This window comes from Herpailurus yagouaroundi, unplaced genomic scaffold (genome assembly GCF_014898765.1).
Source record: "Herpailurus yagouaroundi ecotype Mexico unplaced genomic scaffold, PumYag 77, whole genome shotgun sequence".
Classification (NCBI taxonomy): Eukaryota; Metazoa; Chordata; class Mammalia; order Carnivora; family Felidae; genus Herpailurus; species Herpailurus yagouaroundi.
In genome coordinates this window covers 9,113,880-9,140,813 of record NW_024412388.1, presented here as the reverse complement: position 1 = coordinate 9,140,813, position 26,934 = coordinate 9,113,880, and the positions used below count along the sequence as shown (strand labels likewise).

At 43.3% G+C, this 26,934-nt stretch overlaps 1 protein-coding gene across 8 annotated transcripts in view; it reads right to left on the bottom strand.

Moving 5' to 3' along the window:
* VPS13D (vacuolar protein sorting 13 homolog D) overlaps positions 1–26,934 on the bottom strand; it is a 259,048-nt gene that overhangs the window by 143,384 nt on the left and 88,730 nt on the right. For 5 of the 8 annotated variants that reach the window (XM_040461642.1, XM_040461677.1, XM_040461691.1 and 2 more), the window contains 12 exons: positions 25,286–25,492; positions 23,962–24,051; positions 21,651–21,791; positions 19,199–19,321; positions 16,756–16,830; positions 12,997–13,102; positions 11,842–11,994; positions 9,398–9,533; positions 8,204–8,251; positions 6,120–6,270; positions 5,808–6,018; positions 835–1,082 (listed from right to left, as the gene is read on the bottom strand). In XM_040461642.1, coding sequence (XP_040317576.1) covers positions 835–1,082; positions 5,808–6,018; positions 6,120–6,270; positions 8,204–8,251; positions 9,398–9,533; positions 11,842–11,994; positions 12,997–13,102; positions 16,756–16,830; positions 19,199–19,321; positions 21,651–21,791; positions 23,962–24,051; positions 25,286–25,492 — 1,689 coding nt within the window. The remainder of the gene's footprint in view (positions 1–834; positions 1,083–5,807; positions 6,019–6,119; positions 6,271–8,203; positions 8,252–9,397; positions 9,534–11,841; positions 11,995–12,996; positions 13,103–16,755; positions 16,831–19,198; positions 19,322–21,650; positions 21,792–23,961; positions 24,052–25,285; positions 25,493–26,934) is intronic. The other 3 variants (XM_040461651.1, XM_040461658.1, XM_040461668.1) reach the window with 3 other exon arrangements.

Genomic DNA, 26,934 nt, shown 5'->3' with positions numbered 1-26,934 from the left:
ACTGTACAAATATCTACGTCATTACCTTTCAATGTGTCTAAAACAACCTTAAAAAAAACATGTCCTGGGGCGCCTGGGTGGCTCAGTTAACGTATGACTCTTGGTTTCAGCTCAGATCATGAGCTCATAGTTTGTGGGGTTGAGCCCTGTGTCAGGCTCTGTGCTGACAGTGCAGAGCCTGCTTGGGACTCTCTGTCTCCCTCTCTGCCACTCCACTGCTCATGTGTGCACTTTCTCTCTCAAAATAAATAAACTTAAAAAAAAAAAAAAAACCCCACAAATCCTTAAGTGCTGCAAATACAATGATTCTTGACTTTGACTTCATCCACCCCTAGTGAAAATCACCAGGTGCATGAAACACCCCAGACCTCAATTTCCTCATCAGTAAACAGGACAAGTAACTACTGTAAGGACGACATGAGATGACGGGTATGAAAGCCCTTGACAGGACGCCCAGAGTACAGTCTATACTGAGCAAATGTTTTCTCCTTTCCTGAAAAGAGGAGAGATGTAGGATTTTGCACATTTTACAGTCAGGAAAACGTAAGGTTTGAAAAGATGAAATGACTTCCCATTGAAATCACATCAAGTAAGCAACACAAGAAAAAGGCTCTGTTGAGTGCTTCCTCTGTAAATCTTTTGGATCTGCTCAGGTTTTTTCTTTTGGTAATTTTCTAAGAAGCTTTTTTATTTCAAGTGCATAAATCGTTTGAGCTCGGTTATTGAGATAGCCTATGTGTGATAATTTTTCTAAAATGTTTACCAAATGATCACAAAAGACTCATGGACGTTTCCATAGCGTTACCACAGATGATTATCTGACTAAACCCTTACCTAATTCGATGTTCTGGGATGTGTCAGCTGTGTGCAGGGCCACCTCTTTGCCAGGTTTCAATGTCCCATTAATTGGCATTCCTTTAACATAAAAATCAAGTTCACAAGGTAACAAGTTGCAGATGACCACAGTTGGCAGGAGATATATGGTATGCCCGGGTTGTCTGAAGATCTGCTTTGCACTGTCAGAAAATATGTTTGAGGGCATATAATCTGGGTAATTCTCCTTCTTTATGGCTACGCAAAACCTACGAAGACAAAGCAGTGGAAAAACCATCAGCCTAAATAAAGAACTTGAATTTTTCTTCCTTAGTGGAGTATGAGAAAGCTTAACACTAAACCGGTTCAACAATTCAGTAGGATATTTGCAGTTTTCAATCTCAGACACATTTATACTGAGGTATATAGTTAAAAATACAGTAAGATGTGTAATTTTAAATGTTCAGTTTGGTGAGTTTTGACAAATATGTATACCTCGTTAACCACGACCCAACACCGTTATAGAATCTTTCTCTCACTGCAGAAAGTTCCCTCCTATCCCTTTCCAGGCAATATCCTCTCCTAAGAAAGAAGCAACTACTGTCTGATACTTATCACTTATATATTGGTTGAGCCTGTTCTTGAATTGCATGTAAATGGAATGATACAGTATAGGTTACTCCCCATGTCTGGCTTTTTTTGTGTGTAAAATGAAATTTCTACAAGATGCAGCCATGCAACTATATGTATCAGAATTTTGTCCACATGCCAGTATATGAATATACCATTTTTTATTTATTCATCATTCTGTTGACAGCCGATTGGGTTGCAGCTAGCCAACTGGGTTGTACCTCCAGATCAATTTAGCAAGAATGGAAATCCTAACAACATTTTGTCTTCCAATCCATGAACTTTGTTATCTTTCCACTTAGTTACTGGGTTTTCTTTAATATCTCTTGGCAAGGTTTTGTCACTTCTAGCATTGAAGGCTGGCACATAATTCCTTAGATTGATTCCTGGGTAATTAATGTTTTCTGGTGCTATTGTAAGTAGTGTCTTTTTAAAATTACATTTCCAATTGTTCATGGCTAGAATATAAGAATACAATTGATTCCTATATCTTAAATCTTGAAATCTTGATAACTTTATTAGGCCTCATAATCTTATGGAGTCCACAGTTCTCTACATACATGACTGTGTCATCTGCATATAACAAGTTTTAGTTCTTTTCAGATCTTTAAGCTTTTTCAATTTCTTGTTTACTTATTTGTCCCTATTACAATGGCTAGGACTGCTACTGCAATGTCAAATGAAGTTGCTGGTTCTCAATCTCAAGGAAAAAAGAGTTTAAGTATAATGGTAGCTGTAGGTTTACGACAAATGCCCTTAGGTAGACTGTAATATTCCCTTTGGTTGCTAGTTTGCTGAATATTAGCATGAATGGGTGTTGTAAGCTTTTTGTTTATTTGGCATTTAATGAGATAATCTGATAGGTTTTTCTCATTTAGTCTTTTAGGTTAATACAGTAAATTACATATATCAATTTTCAAATGTTAAAATAATCTTACATTCCTGGAATAAACTTCACTTGCTGGATTTCTATTTGGTAACAGTTAGGAATTTTTGCATCTCATGTGGGAATACCAGTTTGTAGTTCTTTTTTTTTTTTTTTTTTAAATAATATCTATGCCAGTTTGGGTACCAGGTATATGCTGGCCTCGTAAAATAAATGAGGAACTGTTCCCTCCTCCCCTGCTTTCTGAAAGAGTTTACCTAGAACTGGTATTATTTCTTCCAAAAATGTCTGGTAGAATTCACTAGTGGAGCCACATGGGCCTAAAGTCCTCATTATGGGAAAGCTTTTTATTAAAAATTAAATTTCCGGGGCAGCTGGGTGGCGCAGTCGGTTAAGCGTCCGACTTCAGCCAGGTCACGATCTCGCGGTCCGTGAGTTCGAGCCCCGCGTCGGGCTCTGGGCTGATGGCTCAGAGCCTGGAGCCTGTTTCCGATTCTGTGTCTCCCTCTCTCTCTGCCCCTCCCCCGTTCATGCTCTGTCTCTCTCTGTCCCAAAAATAAATAAACGTTGAAAAAAATATATATTAAAAATTAAATTTCCTTAGAACTACCCTATGACCCAGCAATTGCACTACTAGGTATTTATCCACAGGATACAGGTGTGCTGTTTCGAAGGGACACCTGCGTGTTCATAGCATCACTATCAACAATAGCCAAAGTATGGAAAGAGCCCCAATTTCCATCGATGGATGAATGGATAAAGAAGATGGGGTAGAGATACACAATGGAGTATTACTCGGCAATCAAAAAGAATGAAATCTTGCCATTTGCAACTTCATGGATGGAACAAGAGGGTATTATGCTAAGCGAAATTAGTCAGAGAAAGACAAGTGTCAAATGACTACACTCATATGAGGACTTTAAGAGACAAAACAGATGAACATAAGGGAAGGGAAGCAAAAATAATATAAAAACAGGGAGGGGGACAAAACAGAAGAGACTCTTAAATATGGAGAACAAACAGAGGGTTACTGGAGGGGTTGTGAGAGGGGGGATGGGCTACATGGGTAAGGGGCATTAAGGAATCTACTCTTGAAATCACTGTTGCACTATATGTTAACTTGGATGTAAATTTAAAAAATAATAAATTATTTTAAATTTCTTTATCAAATATTTGTCTATCTCTTCTTTGTGTCAGTTTTGGTAATCTTTGTTTTTAAAGAAATTTGTCATTCAAGGGTGGAATTTATCTGTACAAAACTGTTCACAGAATCTCCTTTTAATGTCTACAGGATCTATAATAATGTCTCCTCTTTTCATTCTTTATATGGTAATTCGTGTTTTCTTTCTTTTCTCCTTGATCAGTCTTATAAGACATTTACCAAATTCAGTAATCTTTTCAAAAAGCCACTTTGACATTGTTGATTTTCTCTATTGTTTGTTTTCTATTTTTTTGAATTCCACACATTTTTATCATGTCCTTTTTCTATTTATTTCTAATTTATTTTGGTTTCTACCTTAAGGTAGAGGTTTACATCAACTTTACATCTTCCTTATTTTCTAATAAGAGCATTAAAAGCTACATATTTCTCAAAACAAAACAACTATACATTTTTCTCTAGAACTGCTTTTGCTGCCTCCCTCACATTTTAATGTCTAATTTTTATTATTGTTCAGTTCAGAATATTTTTAATATCCTTTGTGATTTCTTTCTTGACCCCTGGGTTATCTAGAAATGTACAGTTTAATTTTCCAAATATTTAGGGATTTTAGAGGCATCTTATTGTTACTGATTCTCACTTTAATTCTATTGTGATCATGAGATATACTATGTATGGTTTCAGTTCTTTTTTTTTTTTTTAGCATTTATTCATTTTTGAAAGGCAGAGAGAAACAGAGTGTGAATGGGGGAGGGGCAGAGAGAGAGGGAAACACACAGCCCGAAGCAGGCTCCAGGCTCCGAGCTATCAGCACAGAGCCCGACGTGGGGCTCGAACTCACGGACCAAGAGATCGTGACCTGAGCCAAAGTCGGCCGCTTAGCCAACTCAGTCACCCAGGCGTCCCTCAATTCTTTTAATATTTATTGATCTTTGTTTTATGGCCCAGTAGATGGTCTCTCTTGAGGACTATTCCACACATAGTTGATGTGAATGTACAATCTGGAGTTGTTGGTAAAAAGTGTTTTATAAATGTCAATTTTGACAAGCTGATTGACAGCACCGTTCAAATCCTTTTGTATCTTTATTGTTTTTATTTTGCAAATTATTGACAGAGAAGTGTGAAAACAGTCCGTTATGGCTATGCATTTACCTATTTCTCCCTTGTCAGTCTGTTAACAATGGCCACTCTGGGTAAAGGGCATACTGAAATTCTTTACACTCTTCTTGCACCTCTTAAGTTTACACTAAATGAATGCCTAACTTCCCTACAGAGAAACCTAAGCTGATAGCCTCTAGTCCAGGTAAGTTTAAAGTCTAAGTTCAGAAGGATCTAACAATACCAATGTGGTATTTCCTCCAACACTGAATCTGGAAACGTATTCCTTATTCTCTTTGAAAGGGGCAAACGGGAGTCTAAATGATTAGATAATTTTGTCAAGGTCCCCAAGGAAAGTCAGTGCTAGGTACACGAGCCTTCCTCCAAATTCCTCTGAAATCCATCATATGAAAACTTCTAACCCGAGGATTTTGCTTCTCAATTTAGGAATGGGAACGAGTATTATTTTTTTCTTCCCTCTCTACATGTCCTCTCTTTATACTGATGCACACAGACCAGTGTCTGATCCTACATGTGTGTTTTGGTGGTTTCTCCCATAAATATTAGATGATAAGCAACAGTCCCACCTCCACCAAAGATTAACCCTTGAATCCTTATAAACTCTAACACCAGGACTTAAGGAATAAGAACTTTATGATTTTAGGGGTGCCTGGGTGGCTCGGTCGGTTGAGTGTCTGATTCTTGATTTGAGCTTGGGTTGTGATCTTGTGGTTCGTGGGTTCAAGCCCCGCATCGGGCTCTGCGCTAACAGTGCAGAGCCTGCTTGGGATTCTCTCTCTCCCCCCCTCTCTCTGCCCCTATCCTGCTTGTTCATTCGCTCAAAAAATAAACTAAAAAAAAAAAAAAAAAAAAAAGAACTTTAGGATTTTATTTTATTTTATTAATTTTTTTTTTAACGTTTATTTATTTTTGAGACAGAGCATGAACGGGGTAGGGTCAGAGAGAGAGAGGGAGACACAGAATCTGAAACAGGCTCCAGGCTCTGAGCTGTCAGCACAGAGCCTGACACGGGGCTCGAACTCACGGACCGCGAGAGCATGACCTGAGCCGAAGTCAGACGCCCAACCGACTGAGCCACCCAGGCGCCCCAGAGCTTTAGGATTTTAAATAAGCACAACTGAATCACTAAGGGTCCTCAGAGAGAGAATGAATTTTTTTTAAAAAAGCAAAATTGACATGCCATCCCAGTACTGTGCATACCTGAAGAACCGGCTTTTGTCCAAGTCCATAGAGTGGCACTCTCGTTTGCTGCTGCTAACCTCGGCAGTCTTCACTACATTGGTCCAGTGGATAGGAGCCTTACAGAAAAATACGCCCAATCCCTTGGGCCGGGCCTGTAGCCGCCAAGAAGTGAGATGTAAAGGCACAGCAAACGAATCCCCTGGCATGATGGCAGGCAGCACCACAGGCTCTGGCACAGAAAACAAGGGTCAGCATCTTCGGGGAATGGTCTCCCACCCAAAAGTTTGACTCTCTCAGGATAAAAGGGGGACAGACTATGTCAAAACTCACTGTCGGGAGCTGACGGGCTATCCAGTCTTAGTTCCATTGGTGTCTCAAGCCTGTTCTTCACAATGAGGGCAGACCGGACGGTGATGACTTTCCGAGCACTGCCTTCCATCGTCACGGCGAAGACCACCCGGACAGGCGGGAGCGAAGAGAACTGTGAGTAAGACAGGAATAAAAGCACCACAGCTGTGCTCGTGAAAAAGCACACAAAATACAGCAATACCAACTAGGATGCCTAAGTCAAAAGCATCTTATTACTCTAACCCTTCAGTGAAATTAGTCATTCAACCCTAAAACCACTCATCTTTAATAGGCATGAATATCCTATAGATAGACCCCATGAATGTAGCCAATCTTAAACATTTCTAGAAAAAGACAGATACTCTACTCAGACGTGGTGTCACAAAGTGTATCACAAAGAAAAATCAGTCCGAGGCCTCTAGACACATTATAAAGACACTAAGACCCATAATAACCTATTAAATCTTCCAAGCTTCCTGCAATTTGATAAGAAACTGTCTGCTGGAAATCACCCTAATGCCCTTGGGTTCTTATACCTCAGCCCTTATATGGAAACTGTGAACGACACTTGTTTTCAACTCTACTGGAGGGGACTAAAGATCATCCAAAGCAACCAAACGTTCAGAAACACTGAGGTAAGACTTTGAAAAACATGAGATGATTTACCTTCTGTGGTATTTTTCTCTCAGATTAACATTAAAGCGAGAAACACTCCTTCAACACTAACAATGGGCTGGATACTACCCAATACACACAGAAAAACAGAAGGAAGTCTTCTGACATTAGAGCCTGTCTTTGTAAAATCCACAGAGTGTAGGAGAAAGAGCTGTCTGCATTGGTATGCCTTTCACGGGAACAATAATTACTTTTTCCCCCTAAATGTCATAAAAATTACTCTCTAGGCCCATAAACAATTTGTTGACATGCCTGTAGAAGAAGCAACATTTGTATTTCAAAGAGCTTTAAAATCAAACTTCTCTCTCCTCACAACTTTTTCAGCTCTGTCCAATAATCACTCTTTCATAAACGGGACACCGAGGTTCCGAAACTCAACAGAGCGGAGGGAAGTCATTTATTTTTGGTCTTGGGTTGCAGCCACTACTTTCTTTTTCCATGTGTTCATTCACACATCCAACACACGTTTTGTTTTACTATCAAGTGCCGTGTTTTTTCTTTTTTTAAAGTATAAAACCCCACATCAGGTACACCAAAGAGGAGGTTTCTGCAACTACCATTCTTTGAATGAGTGCCCAGAACATACTGACAGTGCTTCTTTTTTTTTTTTCAATGGAGAAACAAATGACACTACATCCAAGCTTTTCATATTGCCAACTTTTTTATTAAAACAAACAATATGTGGAAACCAAACTAATGAACAACAAAATGAAGAGCTCCTCCATGTTTTGAACCAAGACTTCCAGGAAGGCCCAATGAAAAGACAAACTATCAGTTTCTGGAGGGTTTTCAGAGGGACAGAATCCCAGCCAAAATCATCACCAAAGCCTCCGCTGACCCAGCCTGGCAAAGCCCCGAAAGGGCCAAGGCCCAAGAATAATAGTTTTAAACCTTGACACTGCTGCTTCTTAAACATACCTGAAATCTCACATTTCAAAACCTACCACCGTCAGAAGAAAGTAAAAGCACAAATATGAAAAGAGTTTTTTAATGTCATCTTCTGGTGATGTTTCAAGAGCCAAATGGGGAAAAAAAAATATCTTACTATTTTTCATTCTTCTTTACTTTTATGACCTTGCAACTAAAACCTAGGAAATGCATACAGCCACAGAGGGTTAATTTATATTTTAACTTAGAGAAAGGGACCTTGAACCACAACATGGGTGTTTTCTCCTCCTCCCCTGTTAACGCTAGGTCTAACATACCAAGTTAGTTCAAACGCTTTCTTGCAGGTTCTTATAAAAGGAAGGTAATTGTTAACAGAAAAGGACAAAGGTCAGTTTCAATCACACACAGGTCATGAAGTCCTAGGATCATCAGGACATCTATGTATGGTTGAAACGCAGTGTATACAGTCAATAAACGCAGTGACACAGGAAAACCATACTCACATAAACCTGGGGATGAATAATATTCGTTCTGCTGCCTGGGCTGCCAATCTAAGAAAAGATTCCAAAAGTCAGAGAGCCAGTGCAGACCTCAAATGACAGGCATCGTTAAATTCAATGACAATGTAATGTGCTTGAAAGGGTGGGATTTCTAAATAGTCTCAGTAAAGTGTGGTCCATCGTGAAGAGAAAACATCTTAGAGGATATGGAAAAGGCAATATTCATTTTACAACCATTCCATGTACACGGAATTTCTCCAGGACACATCAATACAACAGAAAGGTATCTGTGGGGCGGGGCGGCGCGCGGCCCGCCCATGATTCCTTTCCTTACTAGATGGAAATTTAGGCGGGAACGTTATCTGGAAAGAAGGCTTCCTCTTCTAAGAAACTTAGGGCACAAGAGCAGAAGTGGAGAGAGAACAGTGTTCTTGGAGGGAGGGTATTTTTCATGAATAAGGGAGCATGGGGAAAGCTGTGAGGCCTCTGCACTTTCTTCTTCATCACTGGCTACCCCGAAACAAATGCAGTTATCCTCCGAAGTACGACCGGGTCCTGGCGGGAGCCCCTGAGGCGGCCACGCCAGCTGCAACGCCAGCCTCTACCTGCATGTCCCAGACAGGGAGGTCGCCTGTGTCACCGCCCAGGCTGGCCCTGCAACCCCGAAAGACTGCAGGCTGGGGTCACGTCAGGGCAAGCGTGTGTGAGAGGATGTGTGATCAGAAAATAAGTAACGACGGTGGACATCCGTCCTCATGCCAGAAGGGAGGAGAGTGGAGACACAGAACTAGAAGGACCAAGGAACAGCACTACGGAAATGTAAAGAAGGCCGTATATAAAGGAAGCAGAACAGTACGTGCAAGTGGAGCCAGCACACACGCGTCTGGCAGATTAGTACACTGCCAGTCGGGCTAAGTGAGTACGAAATGGGTCTGCACAGGTGAGGTAATATATGTTACCGCCGATTTTGGATCTCGTTTCTCTGCTGAAATTGACCACTGGCGGCTTATCTACATATTGACTACGACCGCCTACGACTGACCCAAAATATACTTAGGTCTTCCTGCCAGAGCTAGGGGAAACGAGGAACAAGATTTCCCTAGAGCAGAGTGACAGGCTTCACCTGTCTGACTGGCTTTCAGGGCATGTGGCCGGGGCACCGCGGTGCCACTAAATACCCGTTCTAGAGCCACACACCGTAGAGGAAGAGGAATTCTTATCCGGTGCTGCATAGCGGAAAAACGTCCCGACTTTGTCCACAGACACTGGGCTCACTTGCTCCCAGCCGTTCACTCTCACTTGCAGCTGATGAATCCGGAGGTCGTGGGTGTGTCTACCAAGGAGAACACGGGAAAGCATGTTAAGCACAATCGGAAAAAGGGTAAGAAAGCGGAAGCAAAGAGTCAAATCTGATTTACCGTATAAAGACCTAAAAACCCAGTTGGCCAAGCCTTTTTGAGGATTACCTAATGCGAGAAAAATCAGGAGAATATTTTTAAGTGGGTGTTACACTTAAAACAAAAGTGCAAGATCCGTAAAGCTTGAGCAAGAGCGCGTTTACCCTCCCTTTGTACAAACTTTGCAAGTCCTGTGCACAAGCCCAGCTTCTTCCCCCACCAGCCCCACCCCAAGCTCGATAAAATGACGTCAGGTATAACCATTGCAGCGGGGCGGTAAAACTGTTGCACCAGCAATGTTGTCACATAACCGTACTCTCGGAAATGCGTAAGATGGCATTTCTTCTTGGCTCCCTACTTCTCTTGGAACCACATTCAGTTGTTTGGCTTCGGTCCTACAAGACTACAGACAGGTTATGAGAGACGGAGCCCTCCGAGCGTTAGGGCTGAAGTCCTCGGCTGAAACTAGAGCAGAGAAGGCAGGGGGCAGAACAGGAGGAACGGGAGGAAATTGCACATTTAATTCTATTTTAGATTTTGCCTAATTCAAGCCAGAAGCCTGAAATGGGGAAGTGGACTTGGGGCTGACGGGAAAGGGGGAGGGAGGCAGGGAGTGGGGGTACCGTGCGCCAAAGAGCTGGAAAAGCCAGAGAAGGCATTTATTTTGATGAATTCAAGCAGAACAGTGGGACTTGAAAAGCATTACTGGACGGGTATACTAAAACGGAAATGACAAAGAGGTCAAACCCCTTCTGTCACAACGGAGGCCATGCTGATTAAGAAATGCAGCCAGCACTTCTACAATTGGCTTCTCCAGGAACTTTGTGGAACAGGAAAATGCTCCCCACTCATCCCTGGAAATTCTACCGTGGCTTCCAGGTACATGTGCCCAGCACGGTGATTTTCTAAGCTCCGTTTTTCCTGTGTAATCACCGAGGGGGCCCACAAGTTCAGAAGGCCTGCCACGAGGGAATGATGTGTGCTGGTACAAGTGACACATGAGGAAGAACTGTCTGACTCGGGGGCAGGTTTGCACGCAAAGACTTAAAGCACACGGAAGCAGAAGACCACGGAAGGCTGAAGCCGAGCTCTTAAGTTTCAGCCCTGCTTGAAAACGGGTATGAGGCTCAAATGCTAAAATCTTAACCTATTCGCTATCCACCCGATAGCCCTTCCACTTTAACATGTTTGCAAATAAAAGGACATTTTATGACCTCTCAGTAACCAGACAGAACCTCTTTCACATTTATCCCGGTCCTCTGGCTGGCTGTTTCAAGAGCGCACTGGCCAGCAGTCTCCCCAGATGAGTCATTCTTATCCTCCTTAGAATCAGAAGTCCTTATCATTATTGGCCCTGCTTCCTGAAACCACTTGCTTGCTAAGAGTGCTATGTGGCACGTGCGTCTCTTAAAGCTAAAACCGACGTGCTCGGATAACCTTTTAAGAATAGCATGTCATGCCAGTTGTGGAAAGAGTAAGTCACAGGGAGACAAGCACAGCACAGGGAATATAGTCGGTGGCCCTGTAAAAGCGCTGCGTGGTGACAGATGGCAGTCGCACCTGTGGCGAGCACAGCCTAACGGAGAGCTGTCCAATCACCACGTTGTACAGCCGAAACTACCGTCACACTGTGTCAACCATACCTCAATTACAAAAAATAACAACACACAACAAAATCAGGTCACCAGTGTGCCATAAAAACCAGGCTAGGACACAATGAACTTGACAGCTGCTCTCCATCTTTCGGCCAAATTATGGGAAACACACTGGTTATCAGCTCATGTGTCAAATAAAGGGATAATTAATGGAAACGAAATGTATTTCCAAGACAGTGAAAGGAAACACTGATTTTCAAAATACCTTTTAAAAATAAAACATTAGGGGCACCTGGGTGGCTCAGTCGCTTAAGTGTCCGACTCTTGACTTTGGCTCAGAGCATGATCTCACAGTTCGTGAGTTCGAGCCCCACGGTGGGCTCTGTGCTGACAGCTGGCAGCCTGCTTGGGATTCTCTGTCTCCCTCTCTCTCTGCCCTTACCCCACTCTCGCACACACGCACATGCTCTCTCTCTCTCTCTCTCTCTCTCAAAATAAATATTTTAAAACATCATCATAATAAAAAGATAAAACAATAAAATCATTAATAAAGGCAAGTGAAAACGTAAAACACTAGAGACTATCTTTTATAATATACAGATATATACAGTCTATTTGGTGGGGAGGAAGAGAACACACAACGCTTTACCTGTGTCTTAGCTTTCCTCTTGCCTCAAATTCAAAGGGCATCTCTTCACCCGTGAGGACTTCCCGCCATTCGCTGACATTGTGAGCATCATCAAGAAACGTTCCATTCCCTTCTGGAACGAGCCCTGGACTCCCACTGTGGGACAGTGCAGCCCTGGAACCAAAGCAGACAACGCCAGCTTGTCCCTCTTTCTCTCTCGACTCCCTCTCACCAGAGCTTGGTGCTGGGGGCAGAAACCCTCCGGGCACTCAATCTACATAAGAAGGCCATACAGCCTGGCTACCAGGATAACCTAAAAGGTCAGTAACTACAGTTATCTTTGTGACCATCACGGCTTCTGTGAAGCTTTAGAAACAGCTGAAAGCTATCACTGCACAGCCACTTACCTCCAGCAACAGAGCCCAGTACACAGGGAGATGTGTAAACTCAGTCATGAGTTTTAAAGGGAGTTTTTAAGTGACTATCTGGAATGGAACAGACCTAACTGCTTTTAAAAAACAAACGTCTCCTCTGAAGCATTATCATACTTAGTGGAGGCAGGAGAAACGTGGCTTCGAGTCAGCAGATTCTGTTACTTATTTCACGCACCTCATTCCCTAAATTGGAAAGATCAGCATATATTTGGAGGGTTGAGCCAAGGTCTACACAGGCAGAAAGCTGATAGAGAACACTGTCACTCCGCCCAGGTAACCTCTTTGTTCTCCAAACTCCACCCACTTCCATCTGGGGTGAATTGCTTTAAGTCTGGAAAAGAATTCTTGGTGGGAGTTTAATATGGGGGGTGTTTTCAAAGCCATCTTGGAAGAAAAATGCAGGCTGTTTGGTTTAATAACCACATACAGCTTCTTTTCAAAGGGGGTGGGGGTGGAGACTGAGAAAAGATGGGGTGACTTCTCCCTCCCACCTTCATACTCACATCCCTAACCTGCTGGACTTTTACCTTAAACGTAATGGGCATCAGGGCCGGGATCGTAATCTGGGTATTTCAGACTCAGGACCTACTTCTCTGGCCACAGATTCCACCTCCCTCACAAAATCCCAGCAAGACAGCGAGTTACTGACTCAAATGCAATCCCAAGGGCTTCAAGAAGGAGCCCACCTTGCTCTGCTGGACACAGAGTGCTCTCCTTGCACACAGGAGCAGGTGTTCCTTACCTGGTGGGTGTGGTGGTCAGGGTGGCAAACCACAAAGTGCAGCCTGTGTGATTCCTCAGAGCAAAAGGGACAAAGGGCTGCCGGCGCTTGGGGGTTTTCACCTCTGCTGTGGGCAAACAGAAGGAGGCCGTTAGCATACCCCTCCATCTGCGCAGCAGAGACCCCCACCCCACAGCCGCACACAGGGCCCCTAACCGTCTCTTGTGCAAAGGGGCCGACGGCGGCTGCGGCAACAGACGCAGAGCCACCACAGGTGTGTCGACAGGACTCTCAGGGTCTCCACGTCCTCTGCTGCCTGCTACGTGGCGACCGTCCCCCTACGACTGGCTGTGACGAGGGACTGCTCCCAGCCCCCAGGCCTCCCACAACTCTTGTGGGCCTGCATTCAGGAGAAGGTGCCCGGCCCTGCCCAGACGATAGCAAGACACAGCACACATCCTTGTTCAAACGTTGTCCAAAACGCCTGCGCTTTAACAAAGATGCCCTTCCTAGAACAGCTACACTTCAGTCATATTATGCACATTATAGCAAAATAAAAACATTCTTTTCTATTCTCTTAAATTCATATTTTCCCCCCTCCCTCCCTGGAAGATCAGAAATCTACTATCCCAAAACTTTTTACATGAGATTTTTAGTTGTTGTTGTTGTTGTTGTTTTTTAAACGTAAGATGTAGAGCACCATCTGCCGTGGGCACTACAGGGACTACAAAAGGAGCACAAAATATGATTTCTTTTCACAGAACAGCTTCCTGTCAAGGACACTGGAAAGAAATGGTGATCAATCACAAAACTGTAAGTAACCAAATCCCAGAGCCCTGACTAGAAACACTGGAAGGAAACAGAGAAGTGGGAGACCGTGCAGCCAGGAGTGGCTGTCCAGCGCCCAGCGTGCCTGGAGGCCCTTTTGCGGCACCGCTGCCCTGTCGTGCGGTCTGGCCTGGACCGGCGGGTCGGGAGGACGGGCACGGCTCTGCTCACCCAGGGCCCACGTCTCCTCTGCCGGTGGCCCTGGGAAAGTGGGAAGGGGCGGCAGGAACCGCAGAGGCAGGGGCCCCGTGCTCACACTGCCCATGCGGCCAGCTTTAAAGCAGAGAAACAGCCCAAGAAGGACCCGGACCCAAATGGTCTGCAGCTGCGGAAAATGACATCTAGGAGTGACTGCAACTGCCCACGGGCAACACAAGAGCAAAACTAGATTCATCTTCCAGGACCACATGCTTCCGGCCAGCAAAACAAGAAGGAAACCTGCAATGGGCCGTGTGTTCTCCCACTGCTAGGCTAAGGCCTGGGCTGGGATCGTGGAAGTCAAGAATTGCTGCTGCCTTTTAAAAAATAATCGCTTGCTTTTCTTCCCCTTTGTGCCTTCTAAAGTTTTCAGAAGTTAGTTACTAGAAACGCTGCAAAAAAAAAAAAAAAAGCAATTACAAGCTAAGGCAAGTTCTATTTCCGAAAGGACAGTGGCTCAGGGGAGTGAGTCTAAGAAACGGTTGGTCCGATGAAGAGTGGTCTGCAAGGCGTCCCCACAATTCTGTAGTTAGTCTTTAGAGATGCCCCACCTACTTGCAGTGATCATCTCCTAGAATATCTCCTAGATGACCACCCAGAATATACCCATTTCTCGTGCTCTCATACCAATGGCCTCACTTAATTCACAAGGTTGGCTTTAAAAAAAAAAAAAAAAAAAAAGTTCATCTAGTACAAAATTAAGGAACAGCCATGAGGCTAGTGACCAGGGCGGGGGGGGGGGGGGGGGTAAAGATTTAAGAGCTGTCTGCAGGGGCACACAGACCTTACTATGGCACCTTGAGAGGCACCAGGCGTGCAGGGAGACGGCTGCTTTATGACAGCAGATAAAGGACCCAGGAGGAAAAGAAGCCAGATGTGCCTTCATAGCCTACTGTGAGCCAGACTGTAAGTTTCCATTTGCAAATTAGATTAAAAAAGAACAGCTGGCAAATGGCTTTGATCACACTGTCACACAGAAAGAAGTGCTAGGACTCCACATCCAGATAGTCGCAAGCGCACCGCTCTGGAATGAAACAGCCTGGGGAGGCGCACTGCTTAGGGCCCCAAGCTTCTTGCGTGGATTACACACAAAAGCACAGGCTTCAGCAGCCCGCTTCTCTGAGAATAAAAATACACGGAGTGCTCACAAATCCAAACCCAACAGCAGGGGACAATCTGACATCTCCTGCACTACAGCCCAAATCAGCTGTGAACCTGCCTTTGGCACGACACAAGAGAACAAAACTCCCAAGTCCACACAAGAGAGAATAGCATATTCCCTTGTGGCCCCAGAAAATCTGCCTCTAGTCTAGTGACCAGACCTGGTTTCTTCACAGGCCAAGAGAACCCGAACCTCCTCACGTCCAACTTGGGCTTCGTGTGGCTGAGGAAAGTTCTAGCCTGCTAGACTTGTTTCACAGAGCAACGTGGCCCTTATAAACGTGCTTTATAAGCATCCAGTCTATCAGAAAGGACCTGGCTTGTAAATCAGAAGAAACAGATTAAAGTCCCAGGTCTGCTCCTAGCTAGTCATGTGGATAAAGGCAAATTTCTCAGGCTCTCTCAGCCTCCATGTCCTCATCAGCTACGGGGAATAAGGTTTTGCTTAGCCTGAGAGATTAAATAACAGAGGTAGAAAGGCTTAGAGTATAAATCCATCAATAAGTGAAGATTCAATCGCGGGTTTCCTTTGTGAATCCTCTCCCTAAACATCCATCTGCACAAAACCCTGGCAGAAAAAAACCCACTGTACTGCCCCTGTGTATGAATATTCCTGATCTGAACAGAGGAAGCTCTAATGGTCTTTTTTACAAAATACATCACGACCCGGCAGGATCTGGGGTCAGCCAAGTACATACATAAACCATAAACCGCCCTCCTTCAAACTAGTGAAGAAGTGAACATCGTGGGATTCCAAATCCTTGAGGTTTATGGTCTCCTCTATCATATTTACTCATTAGTCAAATTCTCAAGAAAGCTTAAATAAAGGGTCAGAGACAGAAATGAAGAACATTTTATTTTCTATCTCTGAAGCACTCAATTTATAGCTAAAGAAATCACAGTTTGTTTCTAAGCAAATATTTACCGGGAAATTTTTTCTTAGCTCAATTCCTGATCAGGATAGCTCCTATTCCCCAGGCCCCCTGGCATTGCCCTAAGAATAAACATTCACTGACGGGCGCCTGCATGGCTCAGTTGGCTAGGGATCTGACTTTGGCTCAGGTCAGGCTCTCGGGGTTCGTGGGTTCAAGCCCCGCGTCGGGCTCTGTGCTGCCGGCTCAGAGCCTGGAGCCTGCTTCGGATCCCGTGTCTCCCTCTCTGTGCCCCTCCCCCACTCACGCTCTGTCTCTTCTCTCAAAAGTAAATAAAACATTTATAAAATTGTAAAAAAAGAATAAATGTTCGCTGGGTATTCTATAAACAAAGCGCTGCCTGATGGAGGACGGCTTTCCTCCATTTACTTGTTTTTCAAAGTAAGAAATCACCTCTGGCGCTGGGTATTTCCGCACCAGCGCAGTGGACACCGCGGAGCTGAGGGTTGGGGCAGATGGACGACGCAGCGTTAAGAGTCAGCACCGCACCTGCTTCTGATAGGTCACCGTACTCATCAGTGGGAAGCGCTCTTCCCTGCTACTAAAGCACAACATTCCCAACTGGGGATATCCCACTCGGCTCCCATTCACAGGAAATTGATGTACAAGGCAGTTCTTCAAACAGGAAAAGAAAGCAAGCCCTCGCTTGGCTATACTGTACCTCTAGCATAGATCTGGTGCTCTAGGTTAGTCAGACTGGCTGTACTCCTAGTTCTAAGGTAGACAAGGGGGAGGCCTGGTAGACAGGAGAGACAAAGTTAGAGGGTAAGAATAAATACAGTGAATAAGAAGACTCACCTCCAAAACGTTAGCACAGAGAGAGCATGTGACAAAAATCGCAAGCATCATGCAGTTACAGGATCATTCCCTTCAGTGACCGCTAACAGCTAAAAGAGCACTTGACAAAGTGAGCGAGACATTTTTATGCTGGCTTTTACTGTGGACGATGTGTCACAGGAGCACACCCCTCTTTTTTCTCAACCGGGGAAAGAAAACGTAGTCCACATTCTCTTTAAACAGAATGAAAAGCCTTTTGAGGATTTTTCACTTAAAGCGTGCATGCTCTTACACGGCATGGAAAAGTCCCCGAGACCAGTCAGGACAGACTTGGGTGCTCCAGTCCACTTTGCAAAGGCAGTAGCAGCAGGAGGCTAATCCCCCACGGGTCTCAAAATTTCAAGGGAAAGAGTCCATCTGTGTTCCGAGTTTAAAGAGTCTCTGCCAAGGAGCTATCTCGTGATATTACTTACATTAGAAATTAAACATGGGAGCTTTTAGAATATTCACATTTGGTATTTCCATAAAGTGTCCTTTGAATACAAAACTCATAAACTCATGCCACCCACGTCTACCTGCAGGAATCTCAGCCCTTACTGAACAAAGCCAACAATGATGTCAAAAATGAGGCCACTATTTTCTTTCCCCTGCTAAAGAGACAGTGAGAAACCAGCAGCTCCGTTAGGTGGGATTTCATATTAAGAATCTCTCTTTCAAGGGCTTGTTTTGAAGCCCGCCCAAAGAAAATGCACAAATTTGGGGGGACTGTGACTAAATGTTCGTGAGCAGGACCCGAGAGATGCGATCGGTTCAAGAAGGTTCAAGTCTACTGACTTTCAAAACAAACGCCCCATATTACTTGAGTAGACCTGCTGAAGGAATACAATCCCATCCGCCATAGGTGGTGCTACCCAGGAACCTCCAATAGGAAAGAGGTTTGGAAATGTAGGTATATTCTCTTATGTCTAAATAAAAAGATATGCCTTTGTAAGCCTAAGTAACCATAAAGATCTGTAAGTAAATAAAAATCCAGCTTTAATTTAGCACCGGCATTTAACACAGATAAGGCAGCTTATTAACTATAAAGAAAGAGGAGAAAGTGTTTTTTAAAAAGGGGGAGGGTGGGGACAATAGAAAGTCCTTCATCAGAATCCTGAAGATCAGGTCTTCCCTGTGTTTACACGGGGTCGGGAGTCAAGATCCCCTTGTATGAGTAACAACTTCAGAAACACTCTCTCTAGGACATACTACCTATTACAAAGATTACTTAGAGTCTTCTGGGGAGACTGTTACATTCTTTGGACATGCAAATTGGGAAGGTTCGAGGAGGAGCCAGGATTGAGGCTGAGGCTATCTGAAAAGCCCTGGCTCCTAAGCAATGACCTTGAGACTCAGAAGCAACAGCCTGGGAATACAGAGAGCAAGCATGGCTAACATTTCCCTGTCCCTCCTTCTAGAAGCACAAGGGAGACAGAAAATCCACTTATACACCCTGAGGAGAGACGAACCAGTTCAAATACTTCATAAACTAAGAAAATCCATCTTCCCGTGACATGTTTGCAGACCAGATGGAATATTTAAGCATTCATGAGCTATGTGAAGCCCAGCCAGGACTCCCCAAAGAAACCACACTGAAAGAGTTGGGGCTGAGTTGAATTTGGAGGACAATGGCTTGTGGAACAACTAAGGACCACGCGGTTGGCCGTCACAATCTCCCCAGCTCTAAGGAAATCAGAGCTTCGTGGTGAGGCATTAAATTTAAGGAAAGAAAATATCGTTAACAGAGAACAAACGGACTCCTCTCTTCAAAATGCTGGGTATTCAATTCTTTTCTTCCTTATGAACAATACAGAGCCCTCCTTTTAACAATTTCTTCCATATGGGATCCTGCCTGCCCTCCCTTCAAGAATATGCCCAAACTCTGTACCTCTAGATTCACAAAACTATAAAGTTAGTTTTTAAAACCCAGTCCAAAAGTCCCAATCAACTGGAAAGTTTTGCCAAGTGAAACACACTCACTAACGGCTGACCTTGATGCGTTTTCAGGCACGCCAGCTCATATGCAATGTTACCAGAATTTAGAAAATTGTGTATCACAGACCTTTGCTTTCCCACAAAGGTGGAGGAATTAGAGCCCATATCAGAAGTTCAGTATGTTGTGCCAGAAAAATGTCTCCTGCAGAGATTAAAACAGAACTAAAGAAGACAGTCAGAATTTCCTGTAGGTTTTTCCATAGAAAATGACAATTCTATTTGGATTTCTCAAGAAAACATGGCTGCATTGGTCAACAGTGATTTATTCAGACATAGGAAGAGAAAAATCTTACTTTGTCCAAAGCATGGAGGGTCCACTGAAGAGCCCATCCAGTCTTCTGATGTGGTTGAGTCTATTTCCTTGTCCTGTTTACAGTAATCTGCCATCCACGATTCCTTGGTACTTACATACTGGTCTAGAAAGAATTCCCCAAAGATATTAAGTACGGAAATAGAAAAGATCGAGGCTTCAAGTCAAATAATTTCTATTCAGTAAAGCAAGCTTTTCTTGAGCATCCTACTGCATGCTAGGCGCTATGCTAGGTTTTCAGAAAGTCTGTCCCCTGGAGAACATGCTGCACTGGAAGAAATCAATGTTAACCAAACAACCATCACCACAAAGCCGCAATGTGGAAGGAGCTAAAACGAAGTCATAAATAAAATTCTATGGGAGCACAGAACAGGGAAGGCTCATTCTGCTTTGGCAAAAGTGGGACAGTACACGCCAAGGTCCATGGGAATCTTCAGAGGTGTGGGGACCTTTGCGCTGGGTCTTGAAGAATGAGCAGAGGTTAGAGTCTACCAGTGGGATTAGGGGTGCAGGGACGTGCCAGGCCAAGAGCAGTCCAAATGCAAAGATTTTAAGACACGAAAGTACATAGCCCTTTTAGGGAACACTGATAACTTTGGTGTGACTGTGGCACACCAAACATATTGGCGAAGGGAGATAGCAAAGAAGGCTAGAAAAGGGAATTAGTTTGGAAGAGCGTGGTATGTCATGCTAAGGGATGGGGTTTCAAGACATAAAAAACCAGTGAGGAGGCTGCTCAAAACCACCAAACTCGGAGGCTGAAATCCAGCTGACAATTCTCCAGGAGAACTGTCTTACTGTTTTTAGAGAAATGTGACAGGAAGGGCAGGTTGACAAAATAATTACGATGCACCACCCCTGGATAAAGACCTTTTCTACTAACTAAGGTATGATACTTTTTAGAACAAGAGTTATTGGTTTCTGGCTTTCTGGTTTTCAGTTCCAATAGTTGGCTATATAGAAGATTTATTTTAACACTAAGAAGTCACAGTAATATTTCTGGGTTTCAGCATGGTATTAGGAACAAGGAATCGGAGGTTTAAAAAAAAAAAAAGCTTTACCACAGACAAGAACGCCTTTTGGAAGACATTTTTAAAATTTTATTTGTTTTTTATTTATTTAAGAGAGAGAGAGAGAGAGAGAGTGTGTGTGTGTGTGTGTGTGTGAGCAGGGGAGGGGCAGAGAGAGGGAGAAAGAGAGAATCTCAAGCAGGCTCTGCACTGTCAGCACAGCACCCATTGCAGGGCTTAAACCCACAGACTGTGGGACCATGACCTGAACCAAACCAAGAGTCAGACACGTAGCCAACTGAGCCACCCAAGCACCCTTAGAAGACATTTTTAAGTAGACAATGGCCCATCAGAAATATCAATAAAATTCTTTTGTTCGAGGTAAGCTCCTGTTTATCGTAGCTTTCCAAAACACTACCCTAAGCTTCACCTAAACTTCCAGGTGAACATATTATATAAGAAATAACATCAGATCAAAATAATACAGTATCATGAGATCAATTATCCAGACAAATTTAATGAATGAAATCTGATCATATAAAACAGCGGTTTTAAAATTTTTCGATCAATAAACTTAGGGTCTCATTTCACCATACATTCTCTTCATCTTCTTCTGACATAGAATGAGCCAATGGATATCCTATGAGCCTCGATCACACACACTGAAGAAAGTTTGCAGATTTGCAGTCGTATGTGTTATCACTCAAATAACCACAGTATTACCCAAAAGTCAGATCATGTAGATAATAATTCAAACAGTTTGAGAGTTTTCATAGCAAAGACAGGCAACACCTGATTGTTTGATAATGTAACTCTTTTCTTACGATGATATAAATATAGGCATAGAGTGGTTCCAACTCACTACATCAAATCCAGGAATGTACATGTTGGTGTTTTCCAAGAAACTTTCAGAACACACACCGTTAGCTTGGCAATCCTTCAACCCAGTGATTTTCAGAGTTAGGTCAACATGATAACTTGATGGGAAACAGTACAGGCAATTTATCCTACTATAAACACAAGGTCAAAATTACACCTTTTAAAAATTATTGTGTGTGTGAGTACCCGGAAAGAAATGTATCTAAACTCACTTCTAGGACATTAAAAAACAAAAACAAAAACAAAAACAAAAACCCATGACCAAGCATGGTGGGGGAGAGAGTTTTTATCACGGACATTTATGTTGCCCAAATGGTCTAAGTTCTTGCTTGGTCACTGACGGCATTAATACAGGATGCCAACTCTAGAGCAATGGGTTGAAAAGAGTCGTGAGGCTAGGTTAGGGTTTATCAGGAAAGCAGCCCTGCTGAGTAAGTGATGTCTGGTGTGGGCCTGAGTATTTGCTAAACCAGGATTAACAGTCTTCTAGACGAGGGACTTATGTACAGAAAGGCACCCATCTTCTAGAGACAACTTTCCACTCACCAATGAGTACAGAGGTGATGTTGATATCCAAACGGGGTTTGGCCTTGGCTTCTAGCTTCAGTCGAGGAGGATGGAGACGACTAGCTGCCTGTTGTTGCCAGGATACAGAGCATGGCCATGGCTCAATAAATGGCTCCCAGCCTAAAAGAACACAGGAAATAAGACATCTGTTAAGCAGATATCAAGGGTTTATAGGGGAACACTGTTCACAAATGCTCAGCAAGGACAAACTATAGCTTAATAGCTTTCTATTTCCAATGTGATTTCACAGCGAAAGCACCATCTTGAGCTATAGGTCACCCTACAGATGCCTGTGCAGGCTAGAGGACATCACTACACAGACAGATACATGCCCTACATGGTCTTCCAGAGCGGGGAGGAAGGAGGGCATAGAGTGCATGTGCCTTCTCTATGAAAGAGCAGGCAGGACCTGCTTTTGATCCACTCAAAATGGAAAAAGGAGTCTCTGACACAGGATGGAAAAGTACTAACAGCAGCTGAAGTAACTACTAAATTTGATTCTCCTGCTTACGTTGAGAATCCACTTAGTTGAGGGGCGCCTGGGGGGCTCAGTCAGTTGGGCATCCGACTTCAGCTCAGGTCATGATCTCATGGGTTGTGGGTTCGAGCCCCATGTCGGGCTCTGTGCTGACAACTCAGAGCCTGGATGGAGCCTGCTTCGGATTCTGTGTCTCCCTCTCTCTCTGCCCCTCCCCGACTCATTCTCGCTCACTCTCTCTTGCTCTCTCAAAAATAAACATTAAAAGAAAAAAAAAAAAAAAAAAAAAGAATCCACTGGTTGAATAAATAGGTAGAACATAATTAGAAATTCATTGTCTTTCAAATTTCTAATTTTAAATCATATGTGCCAAAGGTATATAAACGACACATATATATGGTTTAAAGAATAAAATTACTACAAAGTCCTGTACCCACTATTCAGCTTAAGAAACAGAAAATCAGAAGTTCCTTGGAAGCCCCCGAGTGCCACTCTCCCATGTCAGCCCCCTTGCCACCAACCCTCTCCCACCCAATTCCAAGTAAACATTAGTTTGGGTTTTTAATCACATGCTTGCTCTTATCGTTTTACTACACACGCATGCATTTCTTCAGAACATACTGGTTAATCGGTCCTACTAGAGATCTTTACATAAATGGAATCTGATGTATGTGTTCTTCTGCAAGTTTCTATTTTTGCCCAACAACCTGCCTCTGAGATTCACACATATTGCTGCCAGGTAGCTGTGGCACATTTATTTTCCCCACTGAATTGTAATCCGCTTATGAATATACCACAGTCTACATATTCATTCTACTTCTGAGAAACACCCCCTTGAGGAGGAGGAACAACACTACAACCAGTCTTCTATCTGTTTCCGAGCACACATGAGCAAGAGATCCTTCCAGGGTACAGACCTATAAGAAGTATGTTGCTGGGTTGGTGAGCATGCTTATACTCAACCTTACTATTTGTCAATTTTTTCCAAAGTGGTTGCCCCAATTTACAATTTGAATGGCAAGAAATTAGAGCTCTGCGGCTCATAGTCTCACACTTCATTCTTGCCAGTCTGATAGGTGAGAAAAATGATACCTCCCTGGGTTTTAAAGACTCAAGTTTTCGGGCGCCTGGGTGGCTCAGTAGGTTAAGAGTCCGACTTTGGCTCGGGTCATGATCTAATGGTTCGTGGGTTCGAGCCCCGCGTCTGGCTTTGTGCTGATGGCTCAGAGCCTGGAGCCTACTTTGGATTCAGTGTCTCCCTCTCTCTGCCCCTTCCCTGTGTTCGCATCCACACTCTCTCTCTGATGTAAGTAAACATTTAAAAAATTTTTTGAATAAAGCAAAAAAACAAAAGGCTTACGGGCAGAAATCTCCCTATCAGGAGCACCTGGCTGGCTCAGTGGGAAGAACATGCAACTCATCTTAGGGTAGTGAATTTAAGCTTCACATTGGGTACAGAAATTACTTAAATAAACAAAAAAAGGGGGGGGGAGGAGAAATTTAGCTACTATCAGGGCCAAATGATCCTTCGCTACTAAGCAATTTCATATTCCAGAATGAGCCAAACTCCTGAATCAAAAACAATGAACTTCATATGAAACCTTGGGTTTAAATAGCTCAGTTGCAACATACCAGATATGTTAGGAAAATGAAAAGTCTCCATCTTTTGTGCTCATGCAGTCACTTGTGTTTCATCTTTCCCTGCCCAGCCCCACCCCCTTTCCCTCACACGAAACTTATGTAGAAATTGGCCCAGGCAAATATTGAAGTGTGTTTTTTAAGTCCCATGATAATATATGCTTGTATACTGACCTGACAGAGCACGGTTATAATAATCTCCAGAAAGGGTGAAGTGGGCGTACCCTTCAGGGCTAGTCCTTACATGCTGCAGAAAACTCAGGCCTGCAACGGAAGCAAATTTTACTACAGCGCTGGGGTGAGAACAACCAAAACTTTCTTTCAGAGATTAAATCACAGTGAAGAGATGTCAGTCATAGCTGATACTGATGAAATCATAGGAAAGCACACCAAATTTTGAGATTTTGTTCATCTTGGGTTTTTGGCATGAATTCTGACTTAAAAAAAAAAAAACAAAAAGAACAAAAAACCAGTGTGTTAAAATTTTATTCGTCATAGCTCCTGAGTTTCCTGGCACGCCTTTAAGTGTCGTGCCTCAGGCAAATGCCACCTTTGTCTCCCTCTGGCCCCAGCCTTGGCACGCAGGTGTATCTGTGTTATTTCAAGTCTGCAGGAACATAAAAAACATACTTCTCCCTGAATATCTGAGAATCAGAAGGCAGGCTGATGAGAGCAGTTATGTCCTGATGAATATTAGCTCAAAATTTTAAGATTACCGCAGAAAAATAAGGAGTAATTATTCCCTGCAGAAAAGACACTCGGTCAAAAATTCCAGCTGTTACTTTCAATCAAGTGGCCCTGGTGGTGCCTTGAAGCACAGGGAAAAGGAAGCCTCTCCAGTGTGTCAAAGGTTGAGCTCAATACCCAGGATGGAATTTTCCTTGAAGGGAAAAGAGGCTAGCAAGATCAAAACAATGGAATATTAAAACTAAACACAGCGGTGAGATTTTCAGGTACTCTCCTCCTCAGAAGCCCCATCTACCACCACCTGCAATGACACAATTTGGGATAGGGTCCTCGTACCCTGGTCACTTGCTAGTGAAAGACAGCTCTCAGGGCCCCATGGAGGACACTGAGAGAAGCATTCTCGTAAGACTGTGTGTGTTTTATTTTCAAATGTATATAAGGCAGAGCATTAGCTTTTAAATGTCTTTAAGAACAGTACTCACTCCAGTCTTTAGGTATATAAAAAGATAAACAAAATGGAGACACCAACAATGATTTAGGTAGAGCTGTTAATATAACAGAAATTTCATCAATGACAATTTCTATTATTCCCAAACTAGAGGCTGAAGGCCACATATGGCAAATAAATACACATTTCTTTAAAATAGAAATAATGAAAAACATATGTAAAACAATTATCTAAATTTCACCCATACGACTAAGGGGGGGGGTGGGGGGAGGATGAATATCATTTAAAAAAGGGGGGGGTGCAAACGGCTTGGCAATCACTGCAAATCTTCAAGATGAATCTGAAAATCAGGACAACACTCACGGGAAAAGGTGAGCTCAGCCAGAGGAACGTCACAGTCCATGCAGTCATCGATGAAACAGATGCACACACTCTCAGCTTTCACCTCCACCCCAGAGATCAGCTGGGCTGCCACAGGCCCCTGGCTCTCGTGGCTATCAGCAGCCAGGGAAAGAGACTTCAGAGGTTCAGCATTCTTAAACAACCAACTTGCTGCCTTTTTCAGTTGGCCTTCGAAAAAATGTAAAGGTGATCAGTTCAGCCAGTTTGCACAGCTACTCAAGCAACTCGCTGAGGAAACAGAGAAATAAAGTTCATAGGGACCTACTGGACAGCCCAAGGGAACCTTGTTCCCAGATGTACTCTTAGACTTAAAGGGGGGGGGGGGGGAACCTGGTGTGATGATAGCAATTCTATTTTTAAGTAAACAGAATGTACCCCCCTTGCACACCTTCCACTCAAGTTCACCACCTTTCATGATCCGGTTCAAAATGCCTCCAGAAGCCATCCCTCCTCTATTATGACATCCGTTGAAGGAGAGGAAAGGAAAAGACAGGATCCAAATTCTAGACGTCACTTAGTAGGGAAGTACGTAATCTTCACCATGTAGGGTTTTATTATATTATTATTATTATTACTATTACTATTATTATTTTAGTGAGCTCTATGCCCAATGGAGGGCTCCAACTCATGACCCTGATATCAAGAGTCACATGTTCTACGGACTGAGCCAGCCAGGCACCCAACTGTGTAGTTTTGCATAGAATGATGTGCTACTATACTTCATCTTCGCAACCGATCACGATTCCTTACGAACAGACAGCTATGAGAAGTGCATGTGTGTGACACACGACTGTTAGATAACAGCCCTCTGAACATAACCAGATTGCTAAAGCTAAAAAGAAAAGGAAAGGAAAGCCATGCGACCCCATATTTATAAATTAGCAGAGACCAGTGCACAGAACAGGGGTGAGTGGTGAAGGGCATATGCTCTAGAGGAAGATGGCCTGGCTTCGGATTCCAGCACCTACTAGATGCTGGACCTCGGACAAGTTCCTCGATCTCTGCCCACAGCACCCACAGACAGGGCTGCCATGAGGAGGAAACAAATGGGCACAAGTAAAGCTCTCCCAGGAGCAGAGCCCGGCGCGTACCGAAGGCTCTATTAACATTAGTCATTGTTATCTTTTTCGCAACTGATGGAACGACACCTTAGCTGCTAAAGAAATAAAAATTAACAAAAATCTAAAAAGCTCTTAGAAATTGAAAAGAAATGTTTTATTATCAAAGAAAGAGAAAAAAATAGACAATGTAAACACTAAGAGGTATTAAGCTAACCGAACTAGCTAACTAGAGCTACCGTCATTTGTCACAGAAGGAAAAAGATAACAGTTAATGCAAACAATCGTGCGGTGAGAGCAGCGTTTTCACACGTAATTGGTCAGAGTGTCGCCTGGTACACAATGTTGCAGAAAAAGATCTGTCAATTTGAATAAAAAGCCCGAAAAATATATCTATAACCTTTGATCCAGGATTTATACTAGTAGGTCTCTCTACCAGGGAAATACTAAATAAAAGTTATAGACAAAAGTTCATACCAAAAACTATTTATTACAGAATTGTATACAATATTGAAAGAATGAAAAACAAAAAACAGTTAAATAAATTAAAAT